Source organism: Peromyscus eremicus, chromosome 2 (genome assembly GCF_949786415.1).
Source record: "Peromyscus eremicus chromosome 2, PerEre_H2_v1, whole genome shotgun sequence".
NCBI lineage: Eukaryota > Metazoa > Chordata > Mammalia > Rodentia > Cricetidae > Peromyscus > Peromyscus eremicus.
In genome coordinates, this window is record NC_081417.1 from 36,098,024 (window position 1) to 36,124,904 (window position 26,881).

General features: G+C 41.1%; 1 protein-coding gene across 1 annotated transcript in view; it reads left to right on the forward strand.

Moving 5' to 3' along the window:
- Eya1 (EYA transcriptional coactivator and phosphatase 1) overlaps nt 1-26,881 on the forward strand; it is a 141,711-nt gene that overhangs the window by 71,184 nt on the left and 43,646 nt on the right. The window contains exons 9-10 of the mRNA XM_059255682.1: nt 8,945-9,084; nt 11,057-11,140. Of these exons, the coding sequence (XP_059111665.1) occupies nt 8,945-9,084; nt 11,057-11,140 (224 nt within the window). The remainder of the gene's footprint in view (nt 1-8,944; nt 9,085-11,056; nt 11,141-26,881) is intronic.

The following is a 26,881-nucleotide window of genomic DNA, read 5'->3' on the forward strand; positions in this document are numbered from 1 at the left end:
GCCATTAAAAACAAACCAAAACAGATGAGGCTTCAACTCAGTGGGAAAACATGTTTCTGGTATGCATGAGGCTCTAGTTCAGTCCCCAACAAGCACTCACCGGCACAAGAACGACACGGGGAAACCATTTCCATCCATTCCCCAAATTCCAAGTGCTACGGTTAGTGTAGCTGCCTCAGACTGATTTGTTTCCAAGGCCGTTTTTACAAAAGCGTTTTATATTAAGGCCCTTTTAAAGAAGCATTTCAACATTGTTCCACTTTTATTAATTTCAAAAAGCGGGGGAGCCGACGCATTGTGTGCATGTGCGTTTGGGCTTCACTGTGAGCACCCTGCTTCCATGGTATGGAGTCACGAGAGAATTCAAGTATGGAGTGCAGGCCCCCACTGATATTTCTTTGGGGTTTTAAGAGTGACGGAAACTTTGGGTTTCAATTCTGACAGTCTCTGGCCACAGAGCATGATTCCAGACAGCCTTTCCCCACCTGCCTTATGGGAAAGGATGACCATTTCATGTAATGTCTAGCTATGAGGGACATCTGTCAGATTCAACAGGGAGTTCTTTTGAAGTCAGAGACAAGTTCTCAGTGTGAAAAGCCTCGAGGTTCTTTCCCAGATGCCTCTTCACCCCGGTTTTCTGCTTTCCTAATAGAATGAGCAAGACACTTAGCCTTGAGGTTTTTTTTTTTCTCAGAAACGATTCACTCATTACCTGGTGGCATTGGTGTGATTATCTGCTCCTTTAGTCTATGCTTGTGCCCAAGATACAGATGACTATAAACAACAGGGTTAGGCCCAAGAATAGTATCCATCTTGCATCAGAGGCATTAGGTATGGAGTGTGTGCCAGGCTAGTCTTGGAGACATGAGAACACAATCTCACGTGTGAGATGAGTGTCTGATGCCTGTGTCAGCCCCAGGGGTGTTTGTGATCGGCTGCATTAACTGCTGGGATGAAGACAGTGAGAGCAGCTGTAAAAGGGGCTATGTGAAGAAGTCGTCTAAGATGCAGCCCGGCGGTGGTGGCGCACGCCTTTAATCCCAGCACTCAGGAGGCAGAACCAGGCAGATCTCTGTGAGTTCGCGGCCGCCTGGGCTACAGAGTGAGTTCCAGGAAAGGCTCAAAGTTACACAGAGAAACCCTGTCTCAAAAAACCAAAGGAAAAAAAAAAGTCTAAGATGTTTACCATCTGACTCTTTTAAGGAAAAATTTACTGACCCCTGTTTAGAGCATTAAAAAAAAGAGGTAGGGGAAAGAATGAATATCAAAATTAAATTGTATGAAAGCTGCTATAATTTGGATTAAGTGCCCCTTTGAGACCCACATATTGAAGACTACTGAAGACTTGCATTGGTTGCCAGTCGGAGGAAGAGTCTAGTGGAAGACAGTTGGGCCACCAGAAATGGGGATCGTAGTCTCTAGTCCCGTCCTGTTTCTTCTCTGCTTCCCAGTCACCTTTAGGTAAATGGATCTCTGCCATCACCTGGTTCTCCCACATGGGCTGCCACAGCTACAGAACACCAGGGCCAAGGCTGGTGGGTGGGAACTCCTTACGTGTCAAATGAACCTTTTCCTTTACCAAGTTATTACATTAGGTATTTTGTCCCAGTGCCGTGGAGATAACTGATAGTCTCCATGCCCCACAGTGGCCCATATCTGACAGTCCCAAGGGATAATTTCACTACTATTGAGAGAATTTCTGGGTAATTTTTATCATTGGTAGGTTTTGTCAGCCCACCCCTGAAATTAGATACAGTACCACTTACTTAGTTTAATGGAACTCACTCCACAGAACAATATTCAACTTAAACAGAAACATGTCCAAAAACCTAATATGATTCTTCTGTCCAGTATCATCTTCACTCTGTGGGAAGAACCAAGGGATCTGTCATGTTCCTTCTTATGAATTAGAGTTCCCAGGCCCCGCCTTCTTTCTTTTAGCCTTCCTGGGGAGCTTCGTTACTATCTGTTCGCATCTATTTTTTTTTTTTTTTTTGGCATATAGATTTTGAGAGTCTTGAAGTTTGTTACCTCTGTGTCAACCACTATCTAGGATTTACTTCATTTCCAAGGTATGACATATTTCAAGGTCCCAGACTCAAGCATGGTTTAGGAAAGTGCTGTATTATGTTCTTGTAATCTAAGCCTCAGGTTAGCCACAACTACAACACAATAACCATGCCCTGTGTTCCCTCAATTCATAAAGTCTTCCTGGGGATTTTATACGAAGTTCTTCACTTCAGCCCGTGAGCTGTCTCATCTTACCATACAGATTTTGGGTCTAGCAGAGATCACAGGACCTCTGGACACAGTGCCATTGTCCTTATGATGAGAACTTCCTCGGGTCATCACTGTGCTCTGCTTCGGGAGCAGTCTTTCCTTCACTCAGACCAGAAATGAGCAAGGAGGGGAGGCTTCTGTCCTCCCTGAGCACAGAAGCCTTCAGGAACCTACAATTCTGCTTTTACAACTCACACTGGTATATCCAGTGCTCAGGGCATCAAGTTAGAGCAGGGATCCCCTGCTTTTGTAGAATAAATGTGAACACTTATCCCTAGATCTCCAGGGAGCCAACCAGGTCTTCCTGGGGGGCAGCAAGATACCACGTAAATAAAGACCTCCATGAAGGAAAACATACTTTAAGGAAATCTCAGACTTGGGAGAATGTCTTCAAATATGAAAAGAGAGTTATGGTAATCAATCAAAGGATGTTTATGACTTGGGCTTGTACAGTTCATGGAAGAAAAAAAAATTTAAACAAATATTCACAAATACTTCCAAGATATGCAAATTAAAAATAAATTTTAATTGGGCATGATGCCCAAATAGCAATGCCTTCTTTAAAATAGGGACGCCTTTGTGCATGAATAAGATTATGGTAAGACTACCTTGATTTAAATTGATATAAGCCTTTTGAAAATGATTTGGCATTGTGTAAAAGCAACAGATGGCAAGTTGAGGAAGGCATGATGTATTTGGCCAGCATGTAGCAGGAAATAAACCAGAAGGCTGCACTTCCCCCAGGAGACTCTTTATTTGTATGTTAACTACACTATTGCAGGGAGACCAAGAGCTTACTGTCAGGAAAGTTTGGCCAAGGTGCATCCAAAGATAAGAGAACTTTAAAGCTCAACAGTCCAGGCACTGTCCTGCATTTGGTAAGTCAGAAGACTAAGATCTGGGAAAACTGGAAGTCACATCCCTAAAATCAAGAAGGAATTACTGGCCAAGACTAGACTCTTCTGAGTTCCAAGCCTCCTGTTTTTAATATTGAAGGATTAATGGAAAGCTTCTGCAGTATTGGCAAATGAAGAATTCTAATGCTTCTATGTCAGTTTTTGGTATTAAATAATTACATAGGTGAACATTAGCTTTTAAATGATCTCTTGAAGGAGATGAGCCCTTTCCTTCATGTGATTTGCCCAGCTGGTAGAAATAGTGGGGTAACCTGCACAGCCAGGGTAAAGAAAGAACTAGACTTGAGAAGCACCTGTGTATGCCAACTAGTGATCCCCTCAGACTCCATAAGATAGTTCCAAACCCATAGCTACACTAGTAGTCCTTGTGAAAATCAGTGGGTCACAAAACCAAATAAAAGAGTCCTGAATGTGAAAAAGAATTCTGTAGGGAGCAGGGGATTACTTGGGTAGGGGATAAGGAAGAAAAGGTAGGGAATAGGAGTAAATATAACATAGTACACACATATGGAATTGCTAAAGAACAATTTTAATCGATTAAATTACGATGAGTTGGTCAACACTGTAGCAGAGAAGTAAGATAAGATTGTAGAGCTTAGAAAGAAGTTTAGAGCTACCAGTAACTGTAGGATTCTTGCCTCCTGTTTAATTTTCTACCCTCTCAAGTCTACATTATTAGCATGTTTACTCAATATCTCTCACTATAAGTCTATGTTACTGTTGGGTTCAGCCTTGTTTTCTTGTCTCTTAGCTGATCCGAAGCTCTTGACCACTCTCCCTCCTCACAAACTCTTTCCTCTCTAACCCCCTTGGTTTCCCTTTTCACAACCCCACCACCGTTCTTTATCCATCTCTTCTACATAGGCTGTGTTTCTTTACATTCCTTCCTTTATGTTAGTGTCAACTTTTTCACAGCTCTAGTGGCCTTCCTGGACTGTATGTGGATGCCTGCAGCCTCGTTAAACTTGTTATTTCCAATGCTGATCTTGAGGTTCCCCTCTTCCCTATAATTCCTTCTTCCTAAATCAAATCTCATCCTTAGTATTCTATTCCCAGTTGCCAAATCACAGGCATGAATATCATCCTTGACTTTTTCCATATCCACTTAGCTAGTGAGTGTGCCTTTTGATGGTGACTCAGACCCACCACTGCTCTTATGGCATCACCTGTATCCAGACCACATTCTTCCCTTTTGTGAACTACTGAATCATCTGCTCTTTTGTCGCCTATTCTTGGATATAACTTGTCTTCAGCCTCCTGCCATCCAGGAGCTAAAGCTTCCTTTCCTTGGCTGAATTCTTCACGCATTACTCCAGCTTCCTTGTTATGCCCTCTGTAGACCCAGATCATGCTGCTTTGTTTGTTTCTTTCTTTCTTTCTTTTGTTGATTTTTTTTCTTTTCTTATCCCTGACATGCTCCTATCTGGAGCACATTTCAATTCTTTCTTTACTCATGCATCTATCCTGATTAGAGTTATGCGGATGTCCTTCAGGGTCTGAAGAATTCCACCTTTCCCGAGTCATAACTTGCTGTGGGATATCTTTCTGTATGATGTGAATATGTGTTACTCTGATTGCTTGATAAATAAAGCTGGCTGGCCTATAGCAAGGCAGCTTAGAGGTAGGCAGGAAATCCAGAAGAGAGACAGGAATAAGAAAGGCAGACACAGAGGAGACGCCATCCTGCCGTCCAGGGAGCAGCATGTAATGGCACACAGGTAAAGCCATGGAACATGTGGTGACAAATAGATTAATAGAAATGGGTTAATTTAAGATATAAGAGCTAGCTAGCAAGAAGCTTGAGCCATAGGCCATGACCATAAGTTTGTAAATAATATTAAGCCTCTGAGTGATTATTTTATAAGCAGCTGTGGGACAAGGGGGGGAGAGATTGGTCCTGATGGCAGGGCCGGGCAGGACCAGAGAAACTTACAGCTACAATAACCTTTCCCTTTGATTTTGTCCCCTGTGCTTATTTATGAGTCAATGAATTTTCAGCCCTCAAAAGCAGAATTTTGGCCAGTGCAACCGTGAATTTTGGTTCCTTAGTGCTGCAGCTAGGCCTGTGAGCACACCATGGAACCAGTGTTTCTTAAGGGAAATGAACATTCTTCAGAATATTTTCACACCCACATCTCAGTGTGGGTAAAGCCAAACAATTGGAGAGGGTTTAGAGAAACATGAGCAGTGGGTGGATTAGAAGATTAAATTAGCTGAGTTGTTTTGCACAAGTAAGCAGGAAGAAGATGTTAGAATCAGTAAAGCTGGTTTATAGTTAAAAGCATTTAATTCCACCCCATAGAGCACAAAGGAAGAGATTTTAATAAGACTAGCTTGCATCAGTTTTAATATTATCTCCCTCTTAATAAAGAGAGGTTTCTATGTTGTAAAAATATATATCTTAATATTTAAAGATGTCAAACTGTTAATCTTTTAAGATCATTTTTTCTCTACTAGAAAAAAGCCTTTGCATAATTTTTTCCTGTTTTGCTCAGTGAACTCAATAAACTGTATCTAGCTATAGTTTATTTCCAAAATATGACAATATTTTTTGAATTTGTATTTTAAAAACACATATACACTAAAAAGATAAATTAGTGGATGGTAAAAATAAATCTATGGTGATAAAAACCTGTTAGATATTTTGTGGACAAAACAAAGCAATCTAGAAGTCCATGCAGAAGTCGCCACTTGACCAGACCCAGCACTAGATCAGCTCTTCTCAGGTAGGCTCTTCCCAAAGCTGGATGGTAGATCTGACAGTGAAGGACTTAGGTTACAAAGTTCATTTGATGCCAGCTCTGCAAAATGAATACTTCATATTGAAGCCATGGTAGAGATTGCCATGTGTCTGATTTTAGATGCGGGCCACCCAGATTCCACACATTGTGTGATGTTTCTTAAAGTGCAAGGATAAGATGTTTTCTTCAAAAGTACAACTTTGAATCAGTTTGACCCCTTAAAATATATTCATTTGGAATCCACTATTTTCTCTAAAATACAGAAAAGAAATGCTTGCTTAGAATGCCTTAAAGAAAGAGTGCAGATGCCTTTCCAGTCTGCCTTTGCAATAGAAGAATGTTAATGTTGACTTAGGGGATGATTAACTGCATATTAGCTGTGAGTGTTTGTGTGTGTGTGTGTGTGTGTGTGTGTGCGCGCGCGCGCGCGCGCAATACATATATATGTGCTTGCTTTTCCTCATTCCTCTCTGTCCCCTCCCTTACAGTGAATAGTCCCCTTTGTGCTGTCATGTCACGTGTTTTTAATCCCAGTTTTGCATATGATTGAAAGTATGCAAAAATTTGTCTTTCTAAATCTGGATTAGTTCTCATGACTTGATAACCTCCAGTTTCATCAATTTTCCTGAAAATGACATAATTTTATCCTTTTTTATGTTTGAGTCTAACATTTCTGTGAAATGAGTTAGCTCAAAAAAATGAATCCAAGCAACTAAACAGGCAGATGTGTTGAGTGGAATTGCTTTGGACTTTCTGATGAAAGCAAGTAAGTGACTGGCTTGTATGTCATCCTGGTGATTTGTAGGTGGGGGAGTCCCATGGCCAGTTTATATAGGATACTTACCAGTTTGCTTGTGATGGAGGAGGACGTGCAAGTCCCTCCCCTGAGGTCTGGGAATCTGCGAATTGTTAAGATTTAACAAGAAGTACAGAGCAGGTTCAAGAGCATTAGAAATGGAAATGACTTGCGGAAGTCTGCTACCCAGTGTCCTCTCTCACAAAGCTTCAGAGCAGCATTTGTCAGTTCGGAAGTCATGGTGGTTCTCATGTTTTGATCTCAGAGGAACTGTGGTAGAGCTAGGACTGAGAATGAGTAGAATTAGGACTGAAAATGAGGTGGAGTTAGGACTGAGGATGAGGTGGAGTTAGGATGAAGGATGTACCTGTAAAGGCTGCAAGGCCTTCCGTTGCCCTTCCTAGTTTTTTGTCTGGTAATGTATGATCAACAAGATCATAGTGAGGAAGAAGTATTCATATTAAACAGAGAGATTCTCATCCTTATCTAGTAAAGGAATGTGGCTCAGAGCCTTGTGGGTTGAGCCATCCCAGGGCCATCTGAAACTTGGGTAGAGCAGAGATTATCTGATGGGACTACAGAAGAATAAGAGGTGAGAGTGAATCGTTTTATTCATTCTGGACACAGGATAAAAACCTTCCTCAAAGTCCAGAACTATTCATCTCTTCCTTCCAGCCTTTTTGGAGTTGTTCTTTATTTTGTGGTTTCTATGTAATTTTTCCAGTGGTTTCTTTGAGTTAGCCAGATGAGTAATTTTAAAGTTACGCCTGATGTTAGATGTTTGCTTCACAGAGATTAAGACACAAGAAGAGCCCAGGTAGGTAGTAGACCAAGGTGGGCTTTGTCTAAAAGTCTGCTCCCTTATCAGTTCACACTCTTATTCTCCCATAAAATGAGGGACAGAGTGGTAATTTTAAATTTTAGAAAGGAAAAATCTGTCCTGTGACTCAGATTTCCGTGCCCTGGGGCTGGTTGTCTTTTCATCTTTCTCCATGAACCAGAATCCTGTTTGTAGCTGGGGGAGCCACAGCTGAATCTAATGTCAGGCTCCCCGGGTGGCCAGGGGCCATTCATGGAATCAGAGAGAAATAGTACAGACCATTTGGGGAAGGAGCAGTGGACACACTGGGAAGGAGCAGTGGACACACTGGGAAGGAGCAGTGGAGACATTGACAAGGAGCAGTGGACACACTGGGAAGAAGCAGTGGAGACATTGGGAAGGAGCAGTGGACACACTGGGAAGGAGCAGTGGACACACTGACAAGGAGCAGTGGACACACTGGGAAGGAGCAGTGGAGACATTGACAAGGAGCAGTGGACACACTGGGAAGGAACAGTGGAGATGTTGGGAAGGAGCAGTGGAGACATTGACAAGGAGCAGTGGACACACTGGGAAGGAGCAGTGGAGACTTTGGGAAGGAGCAGTGAACACACTGGGAAGGAGCAATGGAGACATTGGGAAGGAGCAGTGGAGACGTTGGGAAGGAGCAGTGGACACACTGGGAAGGAGCAGTGGACACACTGGGAAGGAGCAGTGGAGACTTTGGGAAGGAGCAGTGGACACACTGGGAAGGAGCAGTGGAGACACTGGGAAGGAGCAGTGGACACACTGGGAAGGAGCAGTGGAGACATTGGGAAGGAGCAGTGGAGACATTGGGAAGGAGCAGTGGAGACATTGGGAAGGAGCAGTGAACACACTGGGAAGGAGCAGTGGAGACATTGGGAAGGAGCAGTGGACACACTGGGAAGGAGCAGTGGACACACTGGGAAGGAGCAGTGGACACACTGGGAAGGAGCAGTGGAGACTTTGGGAAGGAGCAGTGGACACACTGGGAAGGAGCAGTGGACACACTGGGAAGGAGCAGTGGACACACTGGGAAGGAGCAGTGGACACACTGGGAAGGAGCAGTGGACACACTGGGGAAAGAGCACCAGCTCATCACAGGGACCGCAGGGAAACAGACACAATGCAGTACAGCCTGCTGTCTCACACCCTTAGTTAAAGTTGGGTGGTTTCTGACCACACAGTACTTTCAAAGCAAGTCTTTGATTCTCGTATCTCTGCACTATTTACTAATGCAAGTAAAAGGCAATGTAGGCTTTAAGTTAAATGGCATGTCTTTCCTCTTTACGGTTCCCTGTGAATTAAAATAGGGCTGTTCTTGGCACTACAGTGGTGGGACTTGAAAATTCTTCTTATGTTCCTACAGAGTACAGTACGATCCACAGCCCTTCAACGCCCATTAAAGATTCTGATTCTGATCGACTGCGTCGAGGTTCAGATGGGAAGTCACGTGGCCGAGGCAGAAGAAATAATAATCCCTCACCTCCTCCGGATTCTGATCTTGAGGTATGTCACTGCCCATACTCAAATAAAAAACCAGGTACCACATAACTCATTAACAGCTCAATAGAATTGTCCTGTGACATCAGCCAATACCCCAACACTTTGGTCATTGCTTGTTGTTCATATTAGCAAAGTAAAACATTTTTTTCTCTCTTTCATATTACCTGCCTATCATACATACTTTTCATAGTTGATATAATTTGCTAGGGGATATTTATGCTTTTGTTTGGCAGTACAGGGGGTACTGTATACGGGCTGCACCATTGAGTGTCTTCCTGCTTTCTGTAATTGTTTATTTCGGTATTTTCTTTCACAGTGTCTACACAGTACAGCATCTATTTCTTTCTTCCTCAAGAAATATAGTGGCCAGATGTGGTGACACACACCCATAGTCCCAGCATGGAGGGTGGGGATAGAGGTAGAAGGATCAAAAGTTGAAAGTCATTCTTGGCTCATGGTGAGTCTGAGGCCATCCAAGGCTCTGTGGCACTCTGTCTCACACAGAACAAAACACAAATCTGAACAAGCTTTGCAGTTCTACATGAAAAATTTGTACCATACTACTGTGTATAACTGGCATTTCAAATAAGTAAGTGCCATCCTTCAAGAGCTGAGTCAGTTCCACTTTGAAACTAAAGACACATCTCTGTACATCGAGAAAGGGAGATCTGGAATGTTCTAAACCGAAATGGTAATAATCAGCTACTGAGACATGTTTTGGTGCAGTTCAAAAGCAAAAGCGTTCAGCAAGAACTGTCAGGGTGGCAGATTTCAGTGCCTTGAAGCATTGCAATTAAGTTCCTGCTTTTTGCCAAAGTAAAATATGATGGTGGAAAACTTGATGATTTTGGCTGGAAAGATGAAGCTTTCCCAGCAACGTCTACGTACATGAATATGTGCTGGTGTGAGGAGGAATGGGGAGAGAAGCAAGCTAGGGAGACTGCAGTATCTCGAAGAACTCTTTGAATGAACTCCAAATCCAGTTCAAAACACCCCCGAGTGTCTAAGTGTATGTGTGATGTGGCCGCTTAATTTTGAAAACTGAAAACACCTGATGAGGAATATATAGTCGCCTCTCTGTATCCACAGGGGACAATCTCGGGGACCCTCCTGTTGATACCCAAGTCCACAGGTGCTCTAGTCCTTCATATGCATCAGGCTGTTCACACATGCCCTGTGCAGCCCCCTGTTGGTTTTTGCTCATCTTGGGAGCTGAAGCCGAGGCCTGATGCATGCTAGGCAAGTTCTCTACCACTAAGCAGTAGCTCACATCTCCCCACAGTTTAAACCATGTCAAGACTACTTACAATACCAATAAAGTGTAAATTATATATAGATGGCCTTTTCCTGGACCATTTATAGAATAGTAAGTATACACACGTTCAGTTGAGATACAGTTTGTTTTTCTAAGTAGTTCCATTGCTGGACTCAGAACTCAAATATGCTGAGAGCCAACTGTATAACCCGTCCTTCGGGTAACTGCCTAACCGCTAACATAAGGTGAATGGCCTAGGTGAAGCTTCAACTTCTGCATGAAATATTTAATATTTAACTTGATTAGAGTAAATCATAAAAGTTATTTTTAACTCTTCTCATCTTCTGAGGTAAGGTCTCTCTTGAATGACTTTCAATTTCAGAACCTTCTCTCTCTCAAAACTTATAAACAGACTAGTTTCAACCCACTGGTCATCTCCTGGGGACTGAAATTGAGATGTTACTACAGGACAGGAAAAACATACATTCTTTTTTTCTATATTTATATTGACTTTGTGAATACACTTGTCCTCCTGTGTCTCATTGGAAACTAGACCTGAAGAGCTGGGTGATGCCCTTAGGAAGAGTTGCATTTGAAAAAGCACAAGTCCAGATTTTTCCTTTGTATGTCGTTTCAAAACTACCATGTCATGTCAAAATTTACTGACAGCAGTGTTCCCAACCAGAGCAAAGGTGCATTGATTTTGTCCTTCCCTTGTAGAGAGTGTTCATCTGGGACTTGGACGAGACAATCATAGTTTTCCATTCCTTGCTCACGGGGTCCTATGCCAACAGATACGGGAGGGTGAGTACACAAAGCGCCAGCTTTGAATTACTGTAGAGCAAATGTGCCAGAATTGACTTATTTACTTTTATCAAATGAATGGCATTTAACTTTAAGCAGTACATTTAAGATGTAAAAAAGAGCATGATTTATTAGTGTGGCCAAATACACATGTAAGACAAACACACGTAAGTGGGGAAACACAGGTTATTTTGAAGTCTTACCAATGAGACAGATTTCATTCAATTCATGCTTATTTCAGATTCCAGTGAGAAAAGTAATGGGAGGATACTTAAAATATGTAAAAAGATAAGATCTTTTGGTTGTGCTTTTTCTACTGGCCCCGTCCTTTATTCCTAAAACATTGAGTGGGGCAAATATCACTTGCTGTTGTCTGCAGTGATTAGCAGCGTTGGTATTTTGCTTTTAAAACGTCTGCTATGGATACTTTGATGTGACCCTTTGCTGTTGGGACTGAATTAATGTAAATGGTATGTTATATTAAGCTTCTAAATGACAGTAGTATTAATACACACATATTAGAGTTATTTAATGTATATGGTATGGTATTGATTTTGATGAGTTGGTAAAGAATAATATCACATATTACCTCCTACTAGTATACTGGTTCTTGAGTTTTCTAAAACCTTAGAAATTGTTTGAAGTGTGTTGCTTGTTGGTTTTAAAAGACTTTACCCACGTAAAATCTTGTTATTTGAACTGGTCATAAGTATTTCCTAAAATTACCCTGCATATATTTCTTATTTTTAATGGCTAAAGAAATAATGAGTCTTAGATCCTTGAAGCTAAGATTAATTTGTATCCCCCCAAAATAAATTATTATATCAATGCAACAAGAGATTTATCAACATAAAAACTGATGCCGTAAAAGGTAATAAGCTGACATTATGAATATAACCATGTATTCATTTTTCAACAGATACTTATTTCAATAAACATACATTTAATCCCCAATGTTGACTTAAGTCTGGAGGTGAAAGTGGGGCATTGTCTCCTGAGCTCCACAGTCCAGGTTTCCTAGTTATTAACAGTAACAATCACAAAAATCTTGGGGTGCTTGTGCGTATACATGTGCACACACATTCTTATAAGATCCTGACTATTCCATCATTTGAGTTTGTATTCAGTAATACATGTGAAGCATCAGATAGCCCATCTATTGTTAAATAAGTTCTCTGTGAGAAGACAATGACAATTATGGCAAAAACTCATCAGTCCAAAAATTTTGAAAGGAAGGATTCAGTAATTTCAGTAAATTCCAGCACGGTTATTGTTGGTGGTGTTTGTTTTTGTATTAGTATTATGACTATATCAAGCCCTATTTTAAAATGACTACATAAAAGCTAATTGTAATCTTCAAGTAGTTAGTAGAGCCTTAACAATCATCTTAACTAAGCCACAGGATGTCCCTACACTTCACTCCTAAATAAGAAAGCTGGGGGTTTCTGAACTCACAGGACTGTTGAGAAGAACAGCTGTTCACGCAGGCAGTGTTTGAAACCACACAGAAAAGCACAAGCCTTTAGAAGCTCCCACAAGGGGCCACACTGATGCCCAGGGAAAGTGGCCGCTGTTCTCAGAGCCACCAACAGGGCCAACTTAGAATAAAGCTCACGCACCCTAGTGAGCTCCTGGTGGCCTGTGGCATAAATTGTTGATTTGCATGTGGAGTTCCCACCAAGCTTGGGACCATTGGCTTAAACTTTTTTTCTTTCAGATTCTCAGCAATCTAGAGGCAAAATATTCTCTCAGTAATGCCCTACTCGTTAAAAGGTTTTTAAAAGTATCAGCCATTTGTATTTTGAGACTTCATCAAGTAGGATTCCATGTGTTTGCTTATTTACTGTTACTGTAGTAGGGCACATGATCTGTTGGGTTTTGTTGTTTTTCTCTCATATAACTTTCTAAAGTCAAATGTATACAGTTTATAGACTAGGGCTCTCTGATGGGTTCCTCTGTCATTCTACTCTTCATTGACACATTGATGGGGTTTATGGAGAACTTCAGGAAGTCCATTTTGTTTTTCAACTTTTTGCTTGTATTTGTTGTATGTGTGTACGTGTACATGTGTACACACATGAATGTGAAGGTCATAGGACAACTTGTGGGAGTCAGTTCTCTCCATCCACCAGGTGGGATCCAAGGATAGAACTCAGGTCTCTAGTCTGGGTTCCAAATGCCTTTGACTCTAAATGCCTTTTACTTGTGGAGTAATCTCATAGACACCAGCAGCCTGTTGGAGGAGAATCTTCCTGCAAGTTGGAATCTAACTTTGCATCCGAAACCAGAATGGCCTCAGGTCACTGTGACCATCAGAAAAGGTTGTTTTAAGCAGCAGAAACACCAAGTGCAGGAGCATGGAGGGCTTTGCTGTTTGAGGGATAACAGGGCTTGAGTGACAGTGTAGTGATGAAGATGGAACCTTTCTGAAGCAGATGTGGTCCAGGATGCCAGCTGAGTTCACAGGGCCTCCCAGCCATCTGCATGAAAGCTGATTTCACTGGAGGAAACAAGGGAAGTCATGGGGGATCTCAAGGGAGAAGGTGATTTACAGCTTTACATCACTTTACATGTGCATGGAGAGTTAAAGGCACGGAGCAAAGATAACTGGGTTTACTATCAGTGGAGAGAGAATGGTTGGATTCTGGTTGGATTGTGTTGTGAATAGGAAGTAGGAGTGACTTGGTTTGGGGCAGTATATAACAGGGAAGAGAGAAAGGTGATTCCTGGGTGGTGTCCTGAGCAACTGAGAGAATAGTCATGTTATTTTGAAATAAGGATGAGCTGATTGTTAGTAAAGTCTGGGAATTTGGGTGTTAGGGCAATCTTAGTTTTGACACACATACTTGGACAAGCAAGAAGGCAGCCGGCAGATAAAGCCAGTGTCCTGAGAGAACTGGGCAGAGCTGGGGACCAGCTGTAACGTGAACATTGTGATGCCTAGGACCAGAAGCACCTCAGACCCTTGTCTGACTTCCTCCCAGACATTTGTCCAGCATCTGCTCTGTGCTGGATGCTATGACCAACCTGCTGTCCTTACTTAATATTATCCTCATTAAGGGACATTAGAATTGGGTAGAAGTTGTTCTCAAATCAGATAATCAATCCTTGAAAAATATGAGGTTTGTTCAGAATTCTTCTCCACAATAACCAAACTGACTGGAATGGCTTGCATCCCTTTTGTTCTCCAGAGTCTGAAGGTAGCTTAGTGGCAATCTGCCTCTTTTTGGAGTGCAGATTTACTTATGTTCTTGACCATTGTCAGGGAAGTATGTGGCTCCGCCTTCCTCTACATGCATAGAAAGAAATGAATGCCTGACAATGTGGTAGCTGTTCTGTCTCTATGGCAACCAGATACTTGAGAAGTAGCTTAGTCACAGTAGCTTAGGCACCTCAATGAGTGGGCCATTCAGTAAGGGGATACGGGATCTGGTAGATATAATGTAAAATTAGGGCATGTTATAGCAGTATATAACCCCCTCCCAAGGTTTGAGAATATCCCACCTTCTGTGTAACCCTAGCTGTGGGAAGAAGGCATGCTGGGTATTAGACGGAAGTATTGTTTTGTAACAAAGCGGGTGGGGACAAAAGGAGGGTGCTCTGTACAGCTAGCGAAGACAGAGGAAAGGAAGACCATATTAACAGGAATGTAGGGTCTGGGGGCTTACTGTCGTCAGGGTGTTTCTAGTAATCTGTATTCTAGCTGCTTTTGTTTAATGCATTTTGAAAAACTGTTTCCAAACTACATCCAAATTCCTGAATTTCACTAAAGAAAAATTAGTTTTTCCCCCATAGAATGTTCTTAAAACAGACAATATAATCCAACTTTCAATATTGAATTATAAACCCCAAACTCAACAGTATTCAACTCACTATTGTGTAGATGACTCAAGCAGGGTCCTTGCTCATGAGAAATCTCTGGGAGTATCTTCATCCAAGTGCCTTGATCCCTTCAACACTTCTTTTTCTTGTTACTTAGTACCCCTTTCTCCTGAAATTTTGGCTAGTGTGGATATTAAGAGTGTTACAACTCATTCATCATTTTATGAAAAAAACAAAGCATAAACACTTAAGACAGGAGAAAATAGCAGAAAGTTTGGCAGGTTGAATTGTGGGCCCTGTTCAAACTTCTTAACTCTCTAATACCCATTGAGTTCAACAATGGTGCCATGAAGCTCTCTTCCTAGGCTATTAGGCTGTTTCATTTGTTTTTCAAATTTGTTTGTTTTATTAGCTTGGTTTTGTTGTTGTTATTTTCAATAGAGTCTTATATAGCCCAGGTTGGCCTGAAACTACCAATGAATCCGATAGGTCCCTCGAACTCCTTGATCTTCTTGCTCCCACCTCCTAAGTGCTGGGATTACGGGCATGCACCCCTATTCTTGGCTTGTTACCAAGGTTAATTTATAGATTAGGAATTGACATAATTTGAGATCATGCACAGAAAATATGTAAAACAGAATATTATATCTGGCTTAAATTGTTTGATAAGTACATATATTTAAATGGAGATGAGACTTTATTGTCAAAACCCAACTTCAATAACAGCAGTAAACCCCTTGACTTAACTCAGAAAACAACAAAACTCTTGAATCTTGGCAAGGTTGCCAGTGAGTGATATGGCGACAGTGGCTTCAATCTCATGAATTGATAGTATGTGGTATGTCTTATGGTGTGATGGAAATGGGATATTTAAATTCAGATATATCTGTCTTAGTTCTAGGCTCTTGACCGTGGGCAGATTATTTACTACAATTGAGAGTTAACTACTCATCCACAGAACGAACTACTTGGCTTATAGAATTGCTCTAACACTTACATTAAAGCTTGAATTGAGTAACACTATGCCTTATTAATAGCAAAAACCAATAGAAAGTAAAGCTGAACAAAAGAACACTTGCTGAACTTATAGCTGCCCTTGGAGTACTTGTAGAACATGCCCAGGTTCTGAGAGGCTCTCTGATGCCTCTGTGACCTTACACTGTCTGAGCCTCTCTAGTGGGTGTGGTCACTTAGTGCATGGAGTGGGAGACATGAGAACAGTTCTTCTAGCCCATTTCATCTGGATATTCTGGTAGGCCAATGATGATAGTTGTTCCTTCTTCCTTTGTTTGAGAGGACAATGCTAAACTCCCCAAAGGCTCTGGTTAGTGACAAGAGTCATTTCTACTTCGGAACTAGAGTAGGGCCACAACCCTGTCATGACTACTGCACTCTCCCCTGTCACTGCTGGGGACAGTGGGGAAATAACCATGGCCATGTTCCAAGAAAGCCAGAGCTGTTCTTTCAGAATTGGAATTTACGCCATTACCATGTCTCACAGTTTTTCAACGTCTAGACCAGAGACTGACAGACCCTGATCTGTAGACCAAATGTGTTCCACTGCCTGCTCTAGGGAGGATCCTTAAGCCAAGACGCTTCTTTCATTTCTGTAAAATATTATTTTTAAAACCAAAAATATAAAAATGTGTGCCATTAGCCTAAAATACTGATTTTTCTGCCCCTAACGAGAAAGGTGCTCCCCACTTTATCTTCTGCTCTGAACTTTGGGCTGATTCTTCTTCCTCCTGCCTTTAAGGTCTGGGAACCATGGCATCACTGTGGCTACTGTGCAATCAAACCATGTGAGCATTAGCTATCTGAATTTGGGGCCCTGGGGAAGCTCAAGCTAGCAAATTCATTAGAGAAGATGCAATGTCATTTAGCAAATAGGCTTACTATGTAATGGCGTAACCACAATTCAATTTTTGTCTTTGACACATGGTCTGATGTAGCCCAGGCTGGCCTCAAACTCACTGTATAACAGTTGAAGATGCCTTTAAATCTCCTCTTCCTCCTGAGTTGTAGAATCAGAGGTTTGGGCAATGGTGAAGACCTAACCCATGGCCTCCTGAATGCTTAGCAAGAATCTACCAGTGGTGCCACAGCCCGGCTCCATGATGTACCTCGTAGTGAGCACATTGTTGAGTGTATACTCCAGGCTTTGCTTAAGTGAGGTTTGGGGACGCAGAGTTCAGTGAGTAGAGATTTCTGGGATCTTTGTCATTGTCAGAGATCAGTCAAGAGGGAGAAAAAGCAGATCTGCATGAGCGAGACATTGGAGACAGGGCTAGAAGTAGCACACAGCCCTGCTCTGACACCTCTCACTGTACACAGGAAGACAGAGACCATGACTTTAGTGAGCAGGGAGCAGGCACAGCAGTTCTCAACTCTGACCAATGAGTGAACCCGAAAGTCCTTTCCACATCCCCTGGGGGCTCTCATCACCCTAGCAGAGAACACCAACCCTATGTCTGGGGAGCTGGAAGGAGATGAACACCTCACAGGAAGATGTTCTGATTTTATTCTTTATTTGTATGTCAATGTTAAGTTGGGTTAAAATGAGAAGCTATGTATGGCTCCAAATACAATCTTTGGATGCTGTGTACAGAATATAAAAACCTCAGCACAGACAAATGCAGAACATCATTTTCTTGAACATCAAAGACGTGCCCAGCTGTCTCTTCCTTTGTTTCCACCCTTGTCCTGAAGCCACTCTTTCCCTTTATTTATCAGCAACTTCCTCTTAACTCAGAACTATAGGCAAAATTATTGTAGACAAGGACACACGAACTGTCTGCCTTCATCGGTATATGCCTTGCTTTTATTGTTAGCCACTGTGAAATGGAAAGCAACTAATGAGCAAGAATCACCATAGCTTCCTGCCATCATTGCCCATCTCCCTTTCCCTGAGACTTTAAACACACACACACACACACACACACACACACACACACACACACACACACACACATACACACACACCTTGGATCTCAGTCACTCTGCCCCCTTAATCATCCCATCCAAACTGTGAGAGCAATCCTGGAGATCACTGGAGAGCAATTCGAAGCTTTCAGAAATGTACTGATGGTAACTTCATGTCTGAGATCTATTATTTCTTTTTTTGGGTCCAGTGTATGGGATGGATGGACATGTATGTTTTATTGGAACAACAAAAATATATACAGAAAAAAGCATGTCTATAAAGCATGGAGGATCAACCTTGGAGAAAATGAATAGCAGAAAACGTATCAATGTGGGAATAAAACTGGTGCAACTTCATCCAACTTCTAGAACTTATGCTACTTTCATACTTTTTGATCCAGCTATTTTCTTCATCTTTCAATGAAGGAATTTGGTAGGGAAAAATTATTCACCAAAGGAAGTGCATTTATTACCAGACAATACCAGGAACATAACATAGTCTTCACATTGGCCCATTGCCATCAAAGATGAGCTGTGGGAAGAATTTAGTGCCAGGATCTTACACAGTGAGCATGGGGACCCCACAAGCAATATCACACACTGTACTGACACGATAGAAGTGTTCAACTGAGATTAACATGATAGCAAAGGAAATCATTGTGTGGTGCTTAGGGTAGGAAGGAATTAAGGTCTAAACAGTGGCTGTAACACTAGGAAGGAGAAAGAGATAGGAGGGTGGTCACAAATGAGATCTTGATAGGTCCTTTGATTGGATTTGGTGGTGAGTCTTGCCCTTGGCATCTCGTGGGTCCAACTGTGAAGGCCAATTGGCTGGCTCCCCACTAGCGTTCTTCTTTTCCCTGTCTCTTTATACCACATCTTGGCACTTGTCTCATGTTTGGGATTCAATGAGTTTTCTCCACAGTTGAAATTAATCTTTGCAAAGGCGAAGGTCTTTCTCTTAATTCTCCTGTAGGGTATTATTTCCATGATGTTGAAAGGGCATCTCTTAAGTAAGGAGAGAATGAACCCAGGCTAGGGCCAGGTAAAGTGACCTGATTAGCACCATCATGGGGTTAGATCTTCTGTGTTCAACTCAATCAGGCAATAGTTCAACCATGACTTGATTTTCATAATTGTACAACTTCTCATGGATTATTTCCTAACTGACACAGAACTGCATCCAACAGTCCAAAGAGTATTTCACCCTAGCTGCTCAGTGAGAGGGCCTTCCCACCCTGAACAAAGCCATCATTCCCTGGGCGCCTCTCAGGGAGAAAGAGGGAGCTCAGTGGAGACTTGAGTCTTAGAAGTAGAACATCCTACTTGAATAACATTTTTATAATGTTTTGTAAGAGAAATAACATTTCATAACATTTTTCTCTCGTCTCAGATAAGTGAGCAATTTACAAAGCTTATCCTCAATCTCTGCCCTGTGAACAACTAGCATGGAGCCTTAAAAATAAAACACTTTGGTACTCAGAGTGCCCATACCTGTTCTTCAGCCTCTTTTCCTTCCAGAACAAAAGCTTCTGAATAGGGAGAATTTTTAAATGACAGCCAGGCCCTGTTTGGGGATGTAATATAAGCATTCTAAATAAGGGATTGTTTAAGGGGCTTAAACCATTTTTTTTCTTTCATTTGATTGATATTCCCCAAAGATTTGTGCTTGATTTGAACATACTTAGCAAGATTTTCACATTGAGCAACAAATCCTCATAAACCTGCTTGCATTGTTTGCCTCATGCCTCACTGGGCCTGTCAGTAATTGCTGCCTACCCAGCTTTGCTGGCCACACAAAACCAATGCAGATAGCATTTAACGGCCTTAGACTCACCTTCACGAATTTAAGATATAAGTACCATATCCAGAGGACCCGCTTGTAGTTTCTCCAAGAGTTGAACTGCCTTGTAGAAGCTCTTTTTAAACTAAGACAAATAACAACTTTAAAAAGTATGCTATACTTTATTTTGTGGTCCAAAGAAATACAGCAATTGCTAGGAACTGGGCACAGCCTTGAGCTGAGGGATTAGTAGGATATACACATAGGAATGAGCTATATAATAGACATAATGTATTTAAAACATAATTGTACATTGGAATGTGAACAGGATAATAATGTGAAAAGCAAAACTTCAGTTTTTCAGTTTTGATTTTATTTAATTAACTTGCCATTTATTTGGTACGTTATTCTGGTTTTTAATTAAATATGGCCTGTAAGCCAGAGGTTCATCAGAACTGGAACAATTTTTCAGGTTACCCAAGCCATGAAAACTATTCATCAACATTTTGGCACTATCTAAAGATAATAAATTTCTTATAATAAAGATCTTTATAATAAAACTGAAACAACTTTTGGACTGCATGAATCTACTGTGATATTTGGCCTTATTTATTAAATCAAACCTGAAAGTCTTGGAGTGTCCCTTTTAAAATGCAATTGTGTAGAAAGTTGTGATCATTTGCCAGAGAAATGTCTAGATTTAAGCTTTGTAGACAAAGGAGAAAAGATATTTTTCTGCCATACACAGAAACCTTCACAGGATCCAATTTGTAAAAGCCAAAAAGAAAAACAGAGTTTCCTTCGTGTTTCTGTCTTTTGTTGAGTCTCGAGGGGCAGCAAGCACTTAGCCGAGAGTTGATTTTTTTTTTCTTTTGAGAAAACGAATAATAACAATTTTCTGAAGCAGCCCCAGTTCTGTGGGGGTTTGTGTTTACCACTGAAAATAGAGCATCATGTCAAGGGAAGCTGGTGAGGAGCAGTACATTCTTCTTGCCTTGGCTGTTTGTGACTGCTGTGTTCAATGTGCAGCTTTCCTGTCTCCAGCAGCAGAAAGGACATGCCATGGGCTTTGCTAAGACGTCCTTATTTTTTATAGGTTACTTACTGTGCCTGATGAGTGTGCTTCCACTGTGCTGGGCATGTCGGGAGCTCCAGCAGCGAGAACCCAAACTGATCAAAACCTCATGGAAAAGAGAGTTGGGAAGGGAGTGAGCCCTCGGGAGGTGCAGTGGTTGCTCAGCAGTGTTTTGGGACATGTGGTGTGAACTGTGTGATCTGCCAGGATGGTCCAGTTGGCTCTGGACCATCTCAGGATCATGGAGATGAAGCTGCTCAATTTATAGAAAAATCATGTTTCCTTATGCAAGGCTATCAGTAAGACAAAGCACGTGGCTGCTTTGTGATTTCTTTAAAAAGCACTGAAATCTTTTCTTCCTGATCATTTCACAAAGCTGTGCTCTGTATAGAGTGACCAAGCAACTCTGTGACATCATAGCTCAGCTGTACAGTCAGCACAACTGGAGAACTCCTGCTGGCCCCTTCCCTCAGGGTGAAAGCTAATCTTAAGGCTGTGGCATAAAACAGTGTAACTTGCTGTTAATGGCAAGGTAATTGGGGATGAGGACCTAACATCTTCAAACAGTGCTTATTGCCATGATAGTCAAGTTCAAATAATATGTGCAAACACTAGAATTTCAGTAAATATGTAACTGCAGCCACGTTCAGTGTAAATGAGCAGAAATGTGAGGATAGCAGCAGGGAGTCAGACTTAGTCATCAGAACCAAGCAAGTCCTAAGTGACCACAAACCTAATGTCCTTTCCACCCCAGAGCTCCAGGAGAATTTAAAGTCCCATTACTGTGTGCTTGCTAGCCATTGCTAATATCCTATTGGGACTACCTAAACTTTAAGATTCCAGTGACAGAATTTGTCTGACTAGAAATAGTGGGTGGACCCAATATTTAGCTCTGTGTCATAGAGTAGCTCGTTTATTTATGGTTAGTAATCATTAAAATATCCATGAGGTAAATCAGAAAATTGGACTGCATATAGGTGGCTTGCTCAAGGGCATAGACGAAACCTTCAGGGCTGTAGATACTCTGGTACCCAGAATGCACACCTCCCCATACCACCATTTCAAACTAATCTGAGAGACTAATGTCCTGTGCAGGTATAGGCACACAGCTACAATGTTTGCCCCCAAGGAGCTTCTTATAGCGGTTGCTGAGGGATGAATAAAGCTTCAACAGTCTGTCAATGGTGTGAGATGGAACCAGTGTCATCCTGCGTAACTAATGGTAAAACTTCACAGTATCCCCGGGGCTAACAATGGCAAAGAGGTGTCCTGCGTCCCTATGTTAGCCATGAAAGGTGCTTCGTAGAAGTTGCAAGTGTTTGCATAGTGAGAAATCCCTTGTAATGGAGGTCAAATGATGACTCTGGTATTGTGGGTGTTGGGGAAGCACTCAGGATCTTTGTGAGCCTTGCTTAAAAAGAACTAAATGCCAGAGGCCCTGGTGAGGCCTTCTCATGTTCCTGCAATTCCTTAATGATGCCAAGATGTATCCTCTGCAGCTGGTCGCCATTGCAGCAGACATAGGTATTCCTTGGTTTCCAGGGAAGAACACTATGTGGTGAAACAAACCAAGTGAGCACAGGCAGAGCAGACTTAGCTCCTGTGTTGTGCTAAGCCTCTCCCTTCTGGGTACAGACTACCCAAGTCCTAGCATGCTATTTTTTCATGAGGGTTTTGTAAATCTTTGTAAAGTGGTTTAGGTGATTTAATATTTTCAAGTCTTTTCAAGCCAACGTGTCACCACCAAAGAGAAATCAATATCGTCCCTCATTCTGCCTGTTGTAGTTCTTAGAATTCAAGGCATTTTTCTAGACATCATGGGTAGTAACCTGTTACCAGGTATAAGAATTCTATATGTTTTTCCTCATTTCATGGATTGCCTTTTCCATTAAGTTCTTTGTGCCCTTGGAGGCATCTAAGGTTTTAATTTTAAGGATGCCAAATCTGTGTTTTTCCTTGTGTTGCCTGTTTGGTGTCACATCAAGAAATCATTGCCGTATCCAACAACGTGAAGGTTTCCTTCTAAATAACTAAGAATTTAGCTCTCACATTTAGGTCTTTGGTTTATTTTGAGTCAATGTCTGTGTATGTGTTAAGGTAAAGACCCAACTGCATTCTATTGCATGTGGCTATCCATTTGTAAAAAAAAAAAAAAGACTATTGAATGGATTTAACACCCCTGCCACAAATAATTTAACTATTTATGCAAGGATTTATTTCTAGTCTTTCCTATTCCACTAGTGTTAAATTTCTATTTATTTTGAAAACACATTGCTTCGTTTACTGTGGCTTTATAGTAAATATTAAAATTTAAAAGTGTAAGACCTCTAACTTTATTGTTATTGTCAAGATTTTTTTAACTAAGTTCCCTTAAGGGTCCTTGTACATTTTAGGATGATTTGTTTTTTATTTCTACAAAAAGTAATGATTGATAGGGAGGGTACTAAATTTACAAATCACTGAGTATTAGCATCTTGATATTATTTCGTATATCTATGAGCATGGGATATCTTTTTATGTATTTCTATCTTTTTTACTTAATTTTTTTTGTTTTAATAATAGCTTTCAGTTTATACTCCACAAGTGTTAAGTCTTTTTTTCCCTTGGTTTCTTCATAGCTAATTCTTTACTTTTATAGTTGTTATTGTAAATGATAAATGAAATTGTTTTCTTTTTTGTTTTTGTTTTTTTGTTTGTTTTTTAAGCCAGGGTTTCTCTGTGTGTAGTTCTGGCTGTCCTGGAACTCGCTCTGTAGACTAGGCTGACCTCGAACTCACAGAGATCCGCCTGGCTCTGCCTCCTAAGTGCTGGGATTAAAAGTGTGCACCACCACCGCCCAGCTGAAATTGTTTTCTTAATTTCTGTCCCAGATTGAAACACTACTGAATTTTGTGTTAGTTGTGAATCTTGAAACTGTGCCGACTTTATTATTTCTACATTTTCAGGCTATTTGGCCTATTCTACCCAAATATATATAACCAAGTCACTGCAAACAGGTCTTTTTACTTCTTCCTTTGCAATCTTGGTGTCTTTCGTTTGTCCTTGTCAAGTCGCTCTGCTCAGGGCTTCCAGTGCTGTGTTATGTGGGCAGCCAAAGCAGCGTCCTTGCCTTTTTGTTGATCCTAGAACGTTTCTAGACATTACCCGTTGGATGGAAAGCAGCTGTGGACATGAGGTCCGTGACCACTAAGTTCAGGTCATTCTCTTCTACCCTTAGTTTGTAGAGTCTTCGTTCAATGTTTTCATTCGTTTTTGCAGTTTACCCAGATTCTCTTGTTTTTCAACCTGTGTGTTCTTATTAGGTCTTTTTTAAAATTTTCTTTTAAAAATCATGATTATTTCTACTGAAATAACCAGATTATCTGCCTTCTAAGTTTGGGTTTTCTTGACTCCATCTCTGTGGGATGTGTTCCTTCACCCTATGCATTTCTATAAACTGCTAGCTAGAATTAAGAGATTCATCAGATTGGATTTATTTCCTTTTTCCTTTCCTCTCCCCCCTCCATCTTTCCCTTCTTCCCTTCTCCCTCCCCCATTCCCTTCCTTTCTTCTTCCTTTGGGATTTCAATGCCATTTGCTTGGGTCTATCCCTCCAGTAAGAAATGCACATTTCTGGTTGCTGTGTTGAGGTCAGTTTTTGGCTTGGACAGTCTCTCCCAGCAGTCTATTATGGGATGTTCTTACTTAGGTTTTCTTTTTTTTTTTTTTTTTTGGTTTTTCGAGACAGGGTTTCTCTGTAGACCAGGCTAGCCTCCAACTCACAGAGATCTGCATGCCTCTGCCTCCCGAGTGCCAGGATTAAAGGGTGTACCACCACCGCCTGGCTTAGCTTTTCTAATAACTCTTTTAATAACCCCTTTTAATAACTGGTCACCCTCATGGAATCATAGGTGCCATATTCCTTTATGTCTTTCCAATGAGAAGAGTACCAGCAATATTTTCAAGGAGCAACTGTGCCTAATCTTTAAGTATGCTTGATACCTGGTAACTACTTAGAAAGGTCTAGCCAGTGACCTATAGCACCTGAGTCTGACCATAGGCTTTTTCTAGAGGTAGTTACTTTATAAGCCTACTTGTGAGAACAAGTATCCAGCAAAGATTTGTGCATCTACACACTAATCCTGATCAGGAAGAGACTGTTTACATTGGGGGAAATCATTAATGTTCCTGTGAGAGTTGGAGAATGGGATAACTTCATCGGTGCTCAGCTGGCTGCAACAATTAAAATTGCTATTTGTGGAAAAAAGTATATACTTTTTGTTTTTGAATAATTGTCCAAAGAGTTAAACTCTTACCCTTTGATGAAGTGGCCCAATCCAAATGGCATATGCCTTCCATTGAGTTGTTAGAACACTAGATACTTGATACAAATGTCCTGATTCTAGAAGATTCCATTTCTTTCTCTTGTTATTTGTGCTATTTTGATATTATGTTGGTATTCTTAAAGAGACTCCATAAACTTATATTTTGATCCTACCACCTTCTAGAATCTAGACTTCTAGAATCATGCATTACTAATAATCTACAAGGAAAGACTCATTTTGCAACTGTTCAAAAAGTTTCAAGGGTTCTACATTGAAAGTCCCTCAATAATTATTGCTGTAGTTGTATGTTACTACCAGCCATTTGTTAATGAGCCTAGGGAGAAGTGGATTCAACTGAAAGGTATATAAAACCACTACAAAGGAACCATGCTACCTGGCTATGCAAGCAAACATTTGGTTGTTGTTACTCTCTTTTTAAACTTGTTTTTCTAAATCAGCATATGCTGTGTTAGATATTCTTGTGATATTTTCAAGACGTGTGATCACCTTTTCACTACATCTCCCACCCTCTGTTACACCTGCTCCTTCCATGTAGCACTCCCAAATACTTTTCCTCTTTCACTTCTCATGTGTCTCCCCCCAACTCTTTATTACCTAATATTACCCCCTCTTAGTCTCCTTCAAGAACTATTTTTAAACTTTATCTACATGTCAATATTCTTCTTATATTTTTTTTAATGAACTCTTTTAGATTTCTTTGATACAACTTCTCCTCCCAAGTTCCTAGATCTTTAGGGTATTGAACACTATTGCCAGCATCCTGGAGTTGGGTCATCTTCATGCTGATTAACAGCTGTGTGCCCTCAAGTTTGGCTGACATCTTTTGGGAGAATCCATGGCAGTTCCTCCTAAGAGTGGTTATGCTGAATGTTCTCAATTTAACTTCCACCAAAGCCAGCATTGTGTTGACCAGGCTCTTAAAAACACTCTAATCTCAAAAAAAAAAAAAAAAAGGCATGTAAAGTTGTGTAAAAAATTTGTGGAAAATGCCTCAGTGTAATAACTACAATAAAATTGAACTCCCAATTCCCTAAACATTACCATTAGCACTGGTGGGCGACCATGTTTCTCAGCTTTCTATTATTCTAACAAGGCTAGTGGTTTTGGAAGCAGCCATCCAAGAATGATTAGCACTTTTGTTTTGGGTAGGGTAGCACATCATGGTAGGAAAATTTGGCAAAGCCAAGCCAGTCTTCATATGACTGGTAAACTAAAAAGAGGGTCCCACTATCTACTTTGAATATATGGCTAACATAACTTGGGGACCTCCCTGTGGGACCAACCTCTTGAAGGTTCCACTCTCTCCCTCTTCCAGTGTACTATGCGTATGGATCAAGAATTTACCATATAACCTTAGAGAGCTTTTAAGTTCCAAACTATAGAAATGATTCCTTAACTTCTGTCTAATGAAATTCAGAGGATGAGCTTTCTTAGGATGGCTATTACTTTTTAAAAACCTGGGCTTCACATCCAGATCGAATGTGGAATATTGATGTATCTCTTGTGGCCATGGCCTGGAGTCCCATGTTTGGACTGCCACACAGCTGTGGCTATAATATCAATGGTAGAAATAACAGTGGTAGTAGATGATCTCAGCTGCTTACACTTTGTCAGATCTGGTCTAGAACTTCATCTGTATTTCCAAATTTAATTGGCAAATAAAATGGTTTTACTCTCACATTACTGCAGAGCCTAGTGGGGAAAAACAAATAGAAGATGCTGAGTCAGGCCTGGGGGAAACAGTGTTCAGGATAGGCATGAACTCACAGGTTGGTCAGAAAACAGAATATAATAACGTGGGGAAACTCTGGGGA